This window comes from Bacillus rossius, chromosome 13, assembly GCF_032445375.1.
Source record: "Bacillus rossius redtenbacheri isolate Brsri chromosome 13, Brsri_v3, whole genome shotgun sequence".
Lineage (NCBI taxonomy): Eukaryota > Metazoa > Arthropoda > Insecta > Phasmatodea > Bacillidae > Bacillus > Bacillus rossius.
The window spans coordinates 6,443,901-6,461,705 of record NC_086340.1 but is presented as its reverse complement, the minus strand read 5'-3'; the positions used below and the strand labels follow the sequence as shown (position 1 = coordinate 6,461,705).

Here is a 17,805-nt window from a genome sequence, read left to right as displayed (position 1 = left end):
TTTTTTTTAAATCATGTGCAAAAACACGAAATATCAGAAGCAAAATAATCGAGGATTACCATCACCATAACATTCCGCCTCGATCAACACAAATATAAAGGCTGTGCAACTGCTCTCCCCCCCCCCCCCCCCAACTCCCTGAAGGTTATTAGCGTCGCATCACCGCTAAAGCTGGTTTATTAGACAGGAGTTACGATAGGCAGTTAAATGAACATCTGTCTCTCAGTGCTTTGAGGCACATCAGTGCAGGAGTGGACGATGTGGCAATTATCTGACGTCACGTGCATATATATATATATATATATATATATATATATATATATATATATATATATAAACTGTTTGTTTGTTTGTTTGTCCCGTATATGCGTTCCGAACTCAATGAAATTTTGCACACTGGACTTTTGAAACACGAGGAAGTTCACTGTCTGGGTAAAAATTTCGTAAAACCACTTACAGCCCCTTTTTTTTTCTCCCCTTTAAAACAGTTTATTTTTGTACTTCTTGACGAAAATTTGCACACTTGACATTCATAATTAGAAGAAAATTACTGTTAAACATATAATTTCGAAAAAAAAAAGTTAAAGGTCACTGCCTGCCCGAGATTTTGATAAATCACCTCCATACCCTGTTCCCACCCCTTAAAACAGATCTTTGACACTACTTGATCTAATTTTGTGCACTTTGAATTAAAATGGGGGGGGGGGGGGGGGAAATCACTTTCTGTAATAATTTATGTACAAAAAAGTCAAGCCACTGTTTACACGAAGAAAAAAATATATATCGACTTTCTCCTTTTCCTGTCTTGACCAGCGTCTTTTTAAAAAAAAATCACGCAGTCGTACAAAATTATGATCACTACTTCCGTGACTTTTTATAACCCTAGAATAACTTGATGACAAAATTTGCTACAAACAACAAATTCAAGAGAGCCGGAACAAATGTAAGAGACAACCCCTCAAGTAACAGTAGCGGGGGCGTCCACACAATTTGATAAACAAGTAGGCCTACCTTGACTTTTCCCCGATTCACAATGACCAAAGTTACAAATTTAATTTGACTAATTTCTTTTTTCTTTTTAATAATTAACCTATTTTGCAATTTTTTTCTTAAGAAATAAAGAAAATGCAGCCTCCACCATCCCTATGGCTAACCTAGTTCAAACAGAATCTTGCTTTTTTTTTTTTTAAATTTATTGTGGCCTACAGATTTTCGCCAACAGCCAAATGGTCATTATTTTCAGTGTGAATCTCAGTTTCAACTCGTTTTCAATTATCAGAATATGTATGGTACACCCATGCCTTACCCGGGACTCGAACCCAGGACCCCTCGCACCGTAAGCCGGTGTGCATCCGACTACGCTACGGAGGTCGGCTTCAGAATATTGCGTATGCCATTCCATAGTGTGTAGGACTGTGCACTAAAATACCATTGAAAAAACAAAATGACTACTGTTTGGATGGTGCCAAACTGGAGCATGACATTTTACCCTCAAATTACTATCACTGAGGAATTTTCCATGACTTTTTTTACCAGGGTCTTAAATTAATTCCCTGACTTTCCTGGACTTTTTCAGAATGTGGACAGACAAAAAAAAAGGCAAAGAAAATGAAAAGAACAAAAATGGCGAGTGAGATCCATACTTAAGGCGTGGTCACACGGAACATAGAACTACTTGAGGTGAACAGTACTTACAAACGCGAAAGTGTGGTATGAAGTATGTTCAACTCCAAAACCGATTAGTCTTCCGTCATCGTATTAACGTTTTGTGGATTCCATTTATTTGAGCAAGTTTACCTCTGTTAGAGAATTGCCATCAGCATAAAAATTTCAAAACAATAAAAATTTTACCTGTCGGTATAATATTGCACGATCCTGTTCCAGGTATTTTCTCCGTTTTGCATTTTTTACGTGAATACGTCTTTAAAATTGCTTCCACAGTAGGAGGCAATTCAAAAAACGAATGATAACAAAATCGGAGGATACAGTTTGGTGTTGCAGCTACATATCTATCATCTCCATCGAAAAATATAATTACACCACTGGATAGCTAAAGGATCAAAGAATTCGTCCCGCTAAGTGAGGACTGTGATGCGTAGCGCGCGGTGGAAGGGGGTAAGCGCCGCCATTTCGAGATTTCCATTTAGTATAACTTTTGACTCGGAGAAGCTACAACGCAACGTTCGATTGGGTTTCAATCGTCAGCTCTCGCCAAAATCTATCGATTGCACATATCAAACATTAGTGTAAAATAGTTACAGTGAAAATATATGGTGTCAAAAAACGTCTTGGTGTTCAAACATGTTTATAACATACATAAAATAACTTATTTTATATTTTGTACAGGAAATATTCACGTACAACACACGGCCGTGTCCACGACACAGCTGCACCCCATATTTTTCGCGAAGTACTGTTAACACTTTCAATACTCAACAGCCAATCCAGAGGCTCCTGCATGAGAGATGACGTTCTTAGCTACTTCGCCAACATTTTGGGTTGGATGGTAAGTGACCTAATGACACACGAGACATGTTTGAGACCGACGCAAAAGTTGAACGCGTCCACCTGAAGTATCCCGGAGGTTGCCGTGTGACCGCGCCCTTAAAAAAAAAAAAAAAAAAAAAAAAAAAACTGCGCCGCGAACTCTCGCGTTAAGGCCGCCCGGGTCTGATCCGCCGTCACGACCGGAGAAAGGGAGAGGCCTAATCGGCCCGACCTTGGAACGCGCCGCCGCGGGCCACTGGTTGGATATAAAAACGTCGCAGAAACCCGCACATTCGCACTCCGCGAAGTCACGTGGTCGCAATGCCTCGCCCAAACACCGCCTTGCCCGGCGGTAAATGCCTGGTATCCACGAGCCAACGTGTCATTTCGGTCAAACGCCCACTGCTGGTCTTGCTGTCGGTCACAAGAAACCTCAAAACGTACCAAAGGAAATAAAGAATTGGTTGTCTGTAAAGTCGGTTTAAGGACGATAGTTTAACGTGACATCATTACAAACCATTGATGAAATGATTGCATACTTTTATGAATGAAATTGAATCATTTTTTATTGAATTATCACTATTTTGTATGGCTACAAAGAAGGAGTGGAATGAAATCTACAATTTAATGGATAAATTTACTTTTACTTGCACTCATTAATTCAAATAGGTTTATTACTTTAACGAACAGATTATTTTAACTATAACTTTTATACATGTTTGCTATTTAACTTCTTCCAATCTGTGTTATTATGTTAAGGATAGGACGATGATAGGAAAAGTATGAAAAGAATGGGAGTGTTTCAAGTTTGATGTGCCTCGAAAAAGTCAAATCGATGGTTGTTCCAATCGAGTGGAAGAGTGATAGATGCGGCGCAAGCGTACAATGAGCGTAACGGGACACAGCGTAACGGGACACTTTTTTCGTGCGTGCAGCCGGCGTTCATCGATTTATTAGACGTTGTCACGTCAAAAAATAATATTTTTTTTTTAAATCCTCCCCTGAAATAAATTCCTGTGTGTGTAACAACAGGTTTCTTCTTGGAACAACACAAACGTTAAAATCCACACGACACGGGACCAGTTGACGAATTTTAAAAATTGGCATGGTAATATACACTATTTAAAATCCTGCTCAGCAGGGGATCGACGTAGTTCGAAAAGACGGATTATCTCTCCCGATGCATGTCAACAAGTCCTGAATTGAATCTCTTTAAGTATAAGCCGAGTAATCCTGACTAATAGGTCGGCTACCGAAAATGCGTCAACACGGATAGCGTGAACTGAAATGTTTACGCCATGGGACTGCCAGGCGTCGGATCAAGGTGATCGATAAACCGGATCTTCGATAGTAGTCGATTTCCAGTTCCACGAGAAAATGAACTCCATCAGAAGTGGCGCTGGCGTGATGACCAGGGACCACGGAGGAGAAATTATAATTGCCGAGACTAGGTAGTAGTATTGGATCGGGGTGCTGTCATAACTTAGAAACACACAACTTAGAAACACATAACTTAGAATTTTCTAAGTTATGACAGTTCTAAGTTATGACTTTCTACGTTATGACGTTTCTAAGTTGTGTGGTTCTGCGTTGTGTGTTTAAGTTACGTGTTTCTAAGTTATGACAGTTCTAGGTTGTGTGTTTCTAAGTTGTGATAGTTCTAAGTTGTGACTTTCTAAGTTATGTGGTATTCCCTGTTGGATCTACCCGCTAGATAGCAGCTTTCATAATATATTACTAACACAGCTATATTGTTAACAGGCAAACAAACCAGTGAGAATTAATACACTATTTTGGTAACCACATATTTCGTGGTGTGGCACCCCAGAAATTTTTCACGTTTTTTTTTTAAATCACAAAACAGCATAATATATTTCTCGCACAGTTGAATCTCGGTTATAAGCAATTAGTCGTCAAGTAGTTAATTAACATAATAAACTTAAAACTTTGCGTTTTGAACCTCCCATCAGAGTTTTGTTTTTTTCTCAGTAGTTATGGGCACAATCAACAGATAGCGTCACATGTGGCGCGAAACATGGTTTCAAGTTTATACTGCAAGAGTCGCACTTCTCTATCTCCCCTCCTTGCACTGTGGTGGGAACTGCCAACCTTTCTCTTCTTTTTTTAAAGTTTTTGACGTGAATACGTCTTTAAAATTGCTTCCATAGAGGGAAGCAATTTAAAAAAAAACGAATGATAACAAAATCGTTGGATATAGTTTGGTATTGCAGCTACATATCAATTATATCCATCCAAAAGTATAATTACACCACTGGATAGCTAAATGATCAAATAATTCGTTACGCTAAGCGAGGACTGTGACGCATCGCGCGCGGTGGAGGGGGAAGCGCCGCCATTTTGAGGTCATTTTGCTGTGTTTCGATATTTACATTTAGTATAACTTTTGACTCGGAGAAGCTACGACGTTCGATTGAGTTTCAATCGTCAGCTCTCGGCAAAATCTATCGATTGCATATTTAAAACATTAGTGTAAAATAGCTACAGTGAATATATATTGTGTTAAAATATAAAAACATGATTATAACATACATAAAATAGCGTATTTTATATTTTGTATAGAAAATATTTTTTACGTACACGTATTCCCGTACAAACACACGGCCGTGTCCATGACACAGCCACACCCCACACTTACGCGATTACAAATTATTTCTACCACGTAAGTCGTGCAAAGATTGTCTTCTCCCCCCCCCCCCTCCAAAGATATTGTTTGTTTGATTTTATGACATGACATAGGTACATATTTAATGTCTTGATAATAATAGACGGTAGAGTATCAAACTTTGAGCATTATTTTCAGCCAACTATAAATACTTCTTGAAAACAAAACCCCCGCATGCGATGTGGAAAAACTACAGAAGTTACTACACGGTTCCGTTCACATTTTGTCTGTTCCTCTGTGTTTTCCAGACACTTTTTTTTTCAATACCCTGTATTTTCACTGTCTGCGGGAACTCTGCTAAAGTTTTGTCACTCATCATTCGGCACTGAAACGCAGAACACGATCTGGAGGAAGGATTCGGACACAGATTCGACATTTTCTTGGAACTATTCCAGGGAGACCGTGGAAAATCGCAAATATGTCTACCGGGTCCACTCCCGTAGTGCGAGAGTGCAGTGCTTTGACCACTGCACGCCAACTCAGGGGGGGGGGAGGGGGGGAGACTTTATTCCGAGGGATTCCGCACAAAGGAAATTGCACCACTCACGAATCATCAATCACGGGACTGGGGTAGTGCCCCGACAGACGATGTGCTTTTACTATTGCGGTTGGTCGCTCGCACAACTGCCCGCTTGCTGAGACGGGCCGTTTGCTGACGTCACTCGGAGGATGACTGATGGAGAAACCTCTCTCCCCCTCCTCCCCATCCTTTTTTTAATTCTTTCTTCCCCCTTCTTGCCTCTTCGGATGTCTCGGGAGTTCCTCTTAGTCGATCCAGGCTTCATCCAGACCATCCTCTGTCTCCTGTGAATTCCTACACGTAACGCATGGCAATTTGCATCCCGCATGAATGTGCCCAGGGTTTTCCCCTTGTGTCTGTGCAGGTTTTACACTGGGCCCAACCTATCTCTAGTTATATTCTAGATTTAAGAGTGAGGGGAGTTAGTCATGGCGACAATCGCTGCCATGGCTGGCCAATCCCCTCCTAGCACATGATGCATGCTACCCCTCCTGCATGGCTGATCCCAGCATGACTAGGCGTATAGGCTTCGGCCTGAGACGCACCTACGTCCCTCCCTTAACCCGGACCCCTCCAAAATACACTTAGTTTTAGTTAGGTTAGGAAAAATAAAATAAAATAAATAAATCGTGTAGAAGATCATGCGTGCCTTCCAAACAGGAGCCAGACTTTCTGGTGGGTGTTAAGGAGGTGTCTCCCATTTCAGGTCATGATTTTATATTTATATTAATCACTGATCAACTTTTAGACCTTTTTTCAATTGTTTAACTTTCACGAAATGAAAAAAAAAAATATATATATATATATATATATATATATAGCGCATACTTTTTGCATAATTAGCTGCCAAAGTTACATTTTTTTTTTTAACGTTTTCGGGTTGTACAAATAAGGAAATTTTTTAATCTATTGCAGAACTGAAACTTTTTTAGGTTTAACTGCAATGCCACTGGCTACTTCATGATGTGGTTTGCATTTCTGTCACAAAAAAAAAAACTCATTTCGTGTTTCTTGGCCGTCAAAATCGTAACAAATTTGAGAATTTTGAAATGGCAGGTAAAATTAATTAATATTTTCTGAATTGAAATTCAAACCATTTCTTGAAGTAAACCAGCGGTATTGCAGTTAAACCTAAAAAGTTTCAGTTCTGCAATAAATTAAAATTCTCCTTATTTGTACAACCCAAAAAAAAACGTTAAAAATGTAACTTTGCCAGCTAATCATGCAGAAAAGTATGCGCTGTATATATATTTTTCATTTCGTGAAAGTTAAAACAGTTGAAAAGGTCTACAAGTTTATCTGTAATTACAGTAAATATAAAATCTTACCTGAAATGGGAGGCACCCCCTTAACGGGCCCCGTACAAACGCTCAAGTCTGTCCTGTTGAAAGTTTTCCGTGTGTGACGTCACGTGTGGACGATCAACCCGAGCCGACTGAGCATTCGGTCCTGAGCCCAAGCTTTGAATATATATACTGTATAGAAGTCGCGAGTGGATAGGATTTACTCTACGTTTTTCAGAAGCGAATGATGAGCAGCTTGGGAACTTCACCGTTGCAGTGCGCTGCCGTAACGCCCTGTATCGTCTTAGTTGTTATTTACACGTTAGAGCGCAGCACTGTCGCCCGCTGTCATTCCCCCGCACCCCCCCACCCAACATTCACTGCAGCTCAAGATCGTTCAGCGGGAGGGGGAAGGGGTGTTTGAAGAGTTCGACACTTGTCCGCTAGGGACCACCACAAGTCGAATGCCCCTAGAGATGGTGGCGATTGCGGCGGTGAATTAACCAACTACCTCAAAACCGTATTAGAAATTTTAACCTGGGCTGGCGACTTCTATACAGTATATATATTCAAAGGCCCAAGGGACCTCAAGTTTCCCCTCCCCATCGACAGGCAAGTTCGCTCAGGAGTCGCTCCGGTACGGCCAGCTGCGTGTATGATCTCCTCAAGGTCGCGCCGAAAAGAGAGACAGAGAGAGCCTTTCGTTTGTTCACACGCGCACATCTGTGCCTAGCCGTGGTACATCGAGAATACCAACTAACGAACTAACTACAGCGGCGGTTCCCAAACGGTGGGTCGCGACCCCACTAGTGGGTCGCGGAAGGGTTACAGGTGGTTCCGCGACTCGATCCTAAAACTATCAGAAACCACCGAATAAACCATCAGGAAAGATGAGATAAATCGTAACAAATCGAATTGTGTGCAAACACATAACATATCTATTGTTAAATAAATAACTGTTTTGCTACAAAGTGCTTATATTTTGTCAACCATTTTTAAATCAGAACACAAATTGTTTATCAATAATCAATCGGTATCTGAATATTGCAATATTTGATGGTAAATTATATATTATATTAGGGATACGATACAAATAAGGTTTTTTTACTCCACCATGGACCGATAGACCGTGGAGGTATTCCTATAAGGAAAGGCGGGTCGCCAACTGATAAAGTTAGGGAACCACTGAACTACAGTATTATTAAAAAAAAACAAAAGGCTTCCACATATGATCAACTCTTAAAAACGTCACCAGTAAAGAACCACGTGTGAATCATAACATCACTGTACCTATATATAGGCACAATCAATACATTAGCCAGACTTGTCTTCATTTCATGACGGAAAAAGGTGCGCATTGATAGGACAGTGAACACGTATTCCGAAAGACGTGAGTTAATATCCCTGTTCAGACATTATTCCAGTTTTGAAAGACTTTTTTTTTTTTCGAAATCACTCCAGGCAAATTATGGTATGTTTACTTACTGCATGCCATGACCAAGGGCGTACGCGCGTAGGGAGGGGGAGATGGGGGAGGTATGAGGAGGGAGGGGGAGATGGGGGAGGTATGAGGTGTATAATCCCCCACCCCCCAACTCAACATTAAATCCTAATATATATAACATACTAACATTTACACCAACAAAACAAAATAATTTCGAAGCAAACAGCGGGAGAAAAACATTCTATACGCCCCCCCCCCCCCCCCCCCCCCCAAATGGAATTCTTCATACACTCTTGGCCATTGCCATTTATTTCTTCCTTGCCGAATACAAATTTATTCGGGTAACTATCTTGAATTTGTTTTTGGGTCAAAATTTTTCTCACCCGAAATTTACTAAACGTTATTTCCGAGCCGTAAAATATCACGCAAGTGACTTTTTACAGCTTTAAAATAATACAGTATGCCCATGAAAGAATGTCCACTTTGAATGGCACATTATAACAGTGTTTTAAACTATTTACAAACGAATCATAAATCAAATTGAAGGTGAAACTACGTGCACCTTAGTTATATACGGCACACATCCAACCAAAAGTCAAATTCTTCCCACACTTTGGTTTAACACGTCCGGAGTAATGGAAGTAAAATAGCCTCTTCAATCCCGTGTCCCAACTCTGGCAGATCATCAGGTAGCGGCGGAACGTATACACGATCTTTTATAAAGCCCCAAAGTGAACGTGGAGGCCAGCGAAAAAAGAGCTCCGTCGTGTCGACCATTACGACCAATCCAACGGTCAGGGACTTCGAAGTTCAACCACTCCCGTACAAAGAGAGTCCAATTGGGAGGGGCTCAATCATGTTGCCAAATACAGGTTCACCCTCCACTAATTAGGGAAACGCCCATTCTTTCGCGATGCAAAGCGAGAAAACAACAAAGCAATACTCACGCATGGGCTTATTCAAAACTGTTTTGAGTTTCTCTTTAGTTGCGAACTTGAAACCAACACACTAACAACGCTTACAGTTGAAACTATTTAATTTTACAACTGGGACAGTCTTTCACGGACATACTGAATTATGTTGAAACAATTTGAGAGAAGGAATATAAAATGCAAGAGAGTTATCTTTATGAACTTACAGTAAGAGCGCTAAAAACAATTTTAATGACAAGAAAATAAAACAGCCAACTTGACGCGCGACAACGATCATTGAGGGGGAAAAACATAATAATTTTATGAAATGCACGTTTAACGACGTAGTGTTCGCAATTAAATGGGCACTGGGTTTCCAGCATTTAGCGCAGGTGATAAGATAATGAGGTCATTTTACAATAGAAACTGGAACACTTCGCTCATTCCGACAACACAAACAACAACAACAACGACAATAAGTAAGCGTACAATTGCAGACAGCTTAAGGTATCTTTTTTTTTTCACCTACACCACGCACTCTAGTAGTCTCTGTGCTACGTTGGAGGGCATCTGTGTCAGCAAGAAGAATGGTCAACATGATAAAGACCCTCCTGTGGATAAATAAATAAGTAATATCTAACTTGGCATCAAATAATATTACAAAATACGTAAATACCCTTGACATGCAGGTAAACACTTAAAAGAAACCACGATATACAAATCTTAAAAAACAAATGTTTCCATTACAATAAAAAAAAAACTAAATTTAAAATTTCCCTAATGGGTAGGTAATATTAATTTAATATTCATCCAGATATAATATCGCGGAATTATTTTTCTTCTACCGAGAGCCACAATAAAGGTATTACTAATGAATAGCTGCATTTGAACACAGTAGGATGTATTTGATTTTTGCCGACTTAAATATATTTAATCCCCTTCCCACCCCCCCCCCCCAAAAAAAAAAAACAGGAATCTTGGTCAGGCTACTTTTTCTCAAGTTCCAAGGTTCGCAGCGAGCGTAGAAATCTGCAGATATCTAGGGCGGTTGCCTTGTTGGGACACGACCGTAATCTAATCCGCGGGGAGTGTTCCAGACCGTGTCCAAAAACCGATTCCCAATAAGGTGGCCAATCAGCAGCCGTTTTAACAAACGGTACCTTGTGCGAGGCTCTACACAGTTGCATAAACAAGCACGCTACCTTACGTTGTCTCTAACGCATTCGTTCGTTCGTTCAAGTTTACACGAGAATAATGGAATACGACAAAAAATTGGCTGTCTGTAAAGTCGATTTACGGACGATAGCTTAACGTGACAACGTCATAACAAAACATTGATGAAATGATTGCATACTTTTATGAATAAAACTGAATCATTTTTATTGAATTATCACTATTTTGTATGGATACAAAGAATGAGTGAAATGAAATCTACAATTTAATGGATAAATTTACTTTTATTTGCACTCATTAATTCAAATATGTTTATTACTTTAACGAAGAGATTATTTTAACTATAACTTTTATACATGTTTGCTATTTAACTTCTTCCAACATGTGTTATTCTGTTAAGGATAGGACGATGATAGGAAAAGTAGGAAATGAATGGGAGTGATTCAAGTTTAATGTGCATCGAAAAAGTCAAATCGATGGTTGTTCCAATCGAGTGGAAGAGAGAGAGATGCGGCGCAAGCGTACAATGAGCGTAACGGGACACATCGTAACGGGGCACTGTGCGTAACGGGACACATTCTCGTGCGTGCAGCCGGCGTCATCGATTTATTAGACGTTGTCACGTCAAAATCTCTCATTATCAAACTCCGATTTCCATGCCTAGGTTCTTCTGTTCGCATTCATCTATGAACACAATTACATCAACGCACCATATAGATTTTCCCCGTTCGCTATGATATTCTAATTGAAATCAATGCCCAAGAAAACAAGCGTAACCTTGCGTTTAACTACGTCCGATGAAGCCCAGTATCATGAAGGTAAGTTGGTGTGTAAAATCTTTGCCGTTTCAGTACTTTTAAGTCAAAATTAAAACATCCCCTCCCCATGTTATCCCCATCTGAATAGCGAGACTATTTTCTGTTATACTGAAGTTTAACGTTAATTTCCGGCAGGCGTTATGGTATTACGTTTGTTCAGCAGTATTCATTGCATCACGGCAATTTCGCAGATTCGTCCTAGCGAAGTTCTTTTGAAGATATTAAACTAATTTATAGCATATCATCATTTATACAGCTAGTTTAACTTTCTTCAGTTATTATAGAAAACCCCTAATTAAAAAAAAACAATAATATTAAATCATTATTTATGTTTTACTATTATTTATTATTTAATTCATAATATAATTCAGGCTCTTATAGCAATAGTGAAATCTTTGGGTGTTAATACGACGCTGTTGGAAAAAGATTAATTGTGAGGGCAAGTTAAAAAAAAAAAGGCCCATCTCACCCAGGATAAGAAATTTCATTCTTGAGGCCCTTGAATGTACAAAAAAACTAGGTAGCCATGGTAGCGCTGTCCATCGTGTGGATTTTAAGCACCACTCGGGTAGGCCCTACATGCCGGCTTTGAATATATATACTGTATAGAAGTCGCCAGCCCAGGTTAAAATTTCTAATACGGTTTTGAGGTAGTTGGTTAATTCACCGCCGCAATCGCCACCATCTCTATGGCCATCGTCTTGTGGTGGTCCCTAGCGGACAAGTGTCGAACTCTTCAAACACCCCTTCCCCCTCCCGTTGAACGACCTTGAGCTGCAGTGAATGATGGAAGAGGGGTGCGGGGAATGACAGCGGGCGACAGTGCTGCGCTCTAACGTGTAAATAACAAACTAAGACGATACAGGGCGTTACGGCAGCGCACTGCAGCGGCTGAAGTTCCCAAGCTGCTCATCATAGTAGAGTAAATCCTATCCACTCGCGACTTCTATACAGTATATATATATTCAAAGATGCCGGGCTGTTTGAGCGCATCGGACGGCAGGAGGCGGGACAGCCCCCAGGAGGCGATGAGACCGCGACGTGAAGGAATGGCGACACCCCAAAGAGGACGGCAGGGCGACACGGCGTGAGGCCGAGTGGCTATCGACCCGAGTGCAGCGTGGTCTTGATGCCCCCCCCCCCCCGGCCTCGTCAGGGGGGCGTATCTGTGTCGGCAAGGCGGGATGATAAGCGCGACGCTCGCTGGTGCTTCTAGCGCGGTGTCTCCTCTGCATGGGCGTCGCAAGGATATATATTTTTTTTATGGGGGAGGGGGGGTGTGACTTCAATTGATTTAGTTGAGGAATATCCATCCCTTGGAGGAAAAAAATGCGGGTGGTCTGGGGGGGGGGGGGGGGGTGTCCTCCCCCGGGAAAAATTTGGGCTTTGAAGGTGCAAAAAGGTGGTTTTTAGGCATTTTTCTTTCCTACATATTCTAATTATAGTTGGTTGCAATATATAATTTAATTTTTTATAAAAAATATTTTCAGAGAACAAATTTGTAAAAACACAGTGCTCACATTACCACGATTGGACTAAATGCAGCATGCGCAACATGGGTTGTATCACAGAAATCATATTTTTAATATAACTACGAAACTAAATATATTATTGGATGGGACAAAATTGAAGACTTTTATTATTGGGGGCGGTGACCGTAACATTACATGGCCGAGAAATGAAGATAAAGGTGTAATGCAAGTCCCTCAAGAGCTTTCAAGAATCTGTACCGGTTGGTTTACGCCTGAAAATTTACTCTTAAAACACGCATTTCACACTTTGTCAACGAAAGCGTATTAGGTTTTATCTGCCACAGCATAAATTCCTAACGTCAAAATTTTTTTTTCCAGGGCCCACAAACACTAACGGCTGTGTGGGGACGGGAAGCCATCTTTTCACAGACGAGAGAGCCAAACGCCCGATCTTGCATCTTCGGTTTTTTTTTGTTCATTGTAACTAAATATGGCGGTGTTGATAAAAGGATAATAACGGTCAATTAGGTTAGGTTAGCTACATTATAAATACTTTTAAAACATTGTGGACGGTTGGTTTGGTTAGGATAGCTACATTAAAGATACGGAGAAGAAAAAAAACCCCATGAACTTCGGGGAACTTCGGGTTTTTGGCTCTCTCGTCTGCGAAAAGAAGGCTTCCCATGTGGGGACTGACTTCAGCGCGGAGGGGCTGTATTGTAGACCCCCCCCGGGAGGGGGGGGGGGTAGGTCACGGAGTGTGTGTCGGACATGCGGGGCCTCGGAGAGGGGTGTGGAGGTCAGGAGGTCAGCACGGGGACAGACAGGCGTGTCAGCTGGGACAGATGCGTCCAGGCGCGGGTCTCCCGGCATATGCCGTCTCACGGGCGTGTTAAGGCCCCTGCCTACCCTCGTGCACACACACACACACACACACGGTGCGCAGGGCTCCAGGGAAAAAACTACTCGAGATATCCCAGCAGGGGTCTGCTTACGAAAAAAAAAAAAAAAAAAAGCATTTAAGAATTCGCTGAGGACCGAAAAATACTTTTGATTTCGGACGAAGTTTTTAAACAGTATTTTCATAAGAGTTAAAATGGCTAAAACCCATGTTTTCAGAGTAATATTTAGGCGTAAAACCTACAATACAGATTCTTGAAAACGCTTAAGGGACTTGCATTACACCTTTTATAATGTTACGGTCGCCGCTCAGTGCACGACGAGAAGACTGCGCGCCAGTCCAGAGGAGACACCGCGCTAGAAGCACCAGCGAGCGTCGCGCTTATCATCCCGCCTCGCCGACACAGATACGCCCCTGACGAGGCGGGCTCCTTAAAAATAATGTTGTACCTTTTAATTATTTCGTACTTCAACTGCACTACAACGGCCGATAAAAAAAAACACACCAATGGTAAGCGGGCAGCGAAAAATGTAGAACAGTGTTTCAACTTCATCCGTTGGACCAAAGCAAGCGACGAGTAACTGAGTCGGCTGTTGTTTGCGAATAGCAAATGATTCCTTTATCGATGCATTCCTTAATCCAAAGATTCTTCAACTTCAAGGCTGTGAAAGGTTACGCGAATTATTTCGAAGCCAACACAACTTGGTGTTATCGACAAATAAACACTTATCGGGAGTCTTTAGACTGCGTTTGCAAAATTTTCACGCTCCATCTTCAAGCAAATTTTCAGTTTTTTTTTTAAACGTTCAAGTTATATCACTTGACAGCAATAGATAAAACCACGAAAGGAAGTAAACAGACAGATGTCGGTTGCCTAAGCAACGGACTATCGTTACATTTTTACAAAAAAAAATGATAACGTCAAAACATTTCTGACAAGAAACTAGTATGAAAAAAATAATAATTAAAAACCTAAGTACGACTTATGGTCTAAAGTGTATAGTAGTATAGTATAGTAGTTTTATTGTCCAAGTCGACTACAAAAATATACAATTATATTGTACATGCAGTAGGCTATAGGACTCGTCAAGAATATTAAACATTATGAATACACATTTAAGTACAATCATATACACATAAACAAAAATAATAGTAAAAAACAAATAATGTACATCATATCATAATAATAAGAATACATTTTTAGCATAGTTCTGCTTCCATTAAATCATTAATAGAATAAAAACTGAATTCCAACAGCAAATCTTTCAGTTTTTTTTAAATGCAAAAAGTTGGTTTTCTGATTTAAAATGTGGTGGAAGTTTGTTATAAAGACATATGGCAGAGTATCTCGGACTATTTGCAAAACATTTTGTACGATGTTGTAATATATGAAAATTATTATTTTTTGTTCTAGTCGGATAATTATGTAAATAGTGCTTCACGAGGTTGGCATATGCCATTAAGTTGGATTCATGCGATGGGGAATTTCGATTTAAAACAATTTGAAACGTCGCAACCGTTTTGTCATGGCAAAAACCAGCTGTGTTCGTCGGTGCTGTTCATCGTTTTGGTTTCGTCCACAATATCTGTTTATTTTCATCGTTGTGTTCGTATACGTTTACTGCGTTGTCCAGCATCTAGTGTTCTTGTTTGAAACCGTCTCGTCTTTGTTAGCCCAGTGGGCTCGCCTGTGCTGTTAATTTTTCATGGCTAACTTTCTTCCAAGGAATTATTGTGCTGTCTGATTATTTATTGTTTGAATGTGTTCGTATGCGCTGTCGTAGTTGTGTTGTCTATAATACATGTTCAGTTAGTTTCATCGTTGGGCCCATCTTATTGTAATCAGATGATTTAAGCTTCTTTTCTGTGGGTTTATGTTTTCATTTTTATTTCTTCATCTTGCATTCTTGAATTTTTTTCCATGACAAAAAGTGCAAAGCTTCAATGGAATTATGACCAAACCTCTGTATTTAATTAAGATATTTAATTTAAATAATAGAGAATGTATTTATAATGCAAAAAATGAACGTCTGAATTAAGTTGAATTAAATTATGATCTACACGCACAGAAATTTTTTTTTTTTTTCGCTGTAGCAGAAATATTTCATTTAAATAATTGGGGTTGGTAATAAGTCACAAAAATATGTTCACAGCCTTGCGCTTAGAGGAGACATCGCGCTGGAAGCACCAATGAGCGTCGCGCTTATCATCCCGCCTCACTGACACAAATACACCCCTGATTAGGCGGGCCCCTTAAAGAAAAAAGATACTCCGAAAAAGCAATGGCTATAACAATGAAGAAAAAAAACTGTTTGTGTGCACCGAGTGGATTCGCCGATGAGTAGTAGATCGCCGAATGTAATCGACGCTTTAAATGCGCTCCACCAACCGACCATCTAGCGTTCCTTCCGCCTCGGAGTCAGTGTGTCCACAAGGAAAAAATATTTCGTACCAACTTAGGCGAGAAAAAAGTACTAGATTAGAAAAAAAAAGTACTATATTATAATATGTTATGGTTTTTAAAAATTTAGGAAGTAATTATGACATTGCAATGCTCGAACTTAAATATCACACCACACACACATACATTCCAGAGTTTTTTTAAAATAATTACGCTTAATAATAAAACATATTGGAGTTACTGTAATATTATTATATTAAAGAAAAATGTACTAGATCTGTACTAAACCACTAAAAAAAGTTATAAAAGTACTAGATCTAGTACGAAAGTACTAACTGTTGAGACCCTGCTCGAAGTGGCCAACGCCGCCACGCGAACGAAAAGGAAGAAGAGAATAAAAAAAGGTGCTAGGAATGGAAGAAGGAGGAAGGGAGCGGGAAGGAGTTGATTCGAGGATTCACCCTTCCCGCGAGACGAAATGTCAACAATGCGCCAGAGTCGGGAGGGAAACGACTTGTCAGCTTGTTTACGCCAGCTTCGGCCCACAGCTACCGGGGAGCAGCTGCAACACGTCCGAAGGCTCTCGGAAAACCGGTTTCACAAACCACAACGACACGCAAACGAAACAAAACTACATCCGACATTGTTGAACCGCGTAATGAAAAGTGAAAACAAGCTCAAGAGTCGAAACACTTTTTTTATTTTGTCCCTCTCCTTCACATTCACTCGTCTCCTCCAAAAAAAAAAAAAACTCTATGACCGTCCGTTTGTTTACCTAACGAGTTTTCTGCACCGTCCGCAACAGAAACGTTTCACAACAATGTTCCACGAAAACCGTTGCATTCGAATTCGGCACTGAAATTCAATTCCGAACGCGTCATTACTGCACAAAGGTACGTTATTTGTACGATTGTTGCCACGGGGAAGATTTTACTGCTGGTGAATGGGCAAAACAGGCCGACATGAAAAAGTTTAAAAAAAAAAGCACACAGGTGTGTGCACGGTCGGTACTCACGTCTTCCTCGTCGAGCTCCTGGTAGTACGAGTCGGAGCTGCCCCTGCGACTGCCGCCGATGCACATGATCCTGCGGAACAGGTCGGCGAGCACCGAGCAGATGCCGCAGTGTTGCATCGTTAGCCGTTAGCCGTTAGCCGTTAGCACACGCACGCACGCACGCACACGAAGAGCCAGCCAGCTGTGGAGCCAGCCAGCCCAACGCCAGCGGCCGGGCCCGCTGCGCCTGGCGACTGGCTGCGCGCGGCCGCCTGCAGGCTTCAGCCGGGGCTCGCGCGCGCCGCTGCTGCCATCTAGCGGCGGTCGCCGCAACCCGCTCGCCGGCACGCGCGCCCGCCGTCGCTCAGGGATGCCAACTACGGGGTTTCCCCCCCGAATTTAGGGGGAACCAAGATGAAAACTTTTTTTTTTTTTTTTTAAGTGAAACTGTTTTAGCCGTGTTGAGCGATTTTTGGAAGGGCCAAAACTGAATGGGTTCGCGTCACCGACATGCTAGTGACGTGTTGCGCCAGACTGGCGAATCGCAGCGGCTTGTGTACATGTATTTATTTATTGTTGTTGTTAATAGCACAGAGGCTAACATAATCACATAAAAATAAAACATAGGTTTCATACATCCAATGCTGACAACATTATAACATCGTATACATACAAAATCACCTTGGTATACATATATACACCATCCGACTTATAAGTT

At 41.0% G+C, this 17,805-nt stretch overlaps 1 protein-coding gene across 1 annotated transcript in view; it reads right to left on the bottom strand.

Annotated features, from left to right (window-relative positions):
- Positions 1 to 17,323, bottom strand: part of LOC134538588 (uncharacterized) — a 125,096-nt gene extending 107,773 nt beyond the window's left edge. Inside the window, exon 1 of the mRNA XM_063380014.1 lies at positions 17,109 to 17,323. Within this exon, the coding sequence (XP_063236084.1) occupies positions 17,109 to 17,225 (117 nt within the window). The 5' untranslated portion in view covers positions 17,226 to 17,323. The remainder of the gene's footprint in view (positions 1 to 17,108) is intronic.
- Between the last annotated feature and the right edge of the window lie 482 nt (positions 17,324 to 17,805).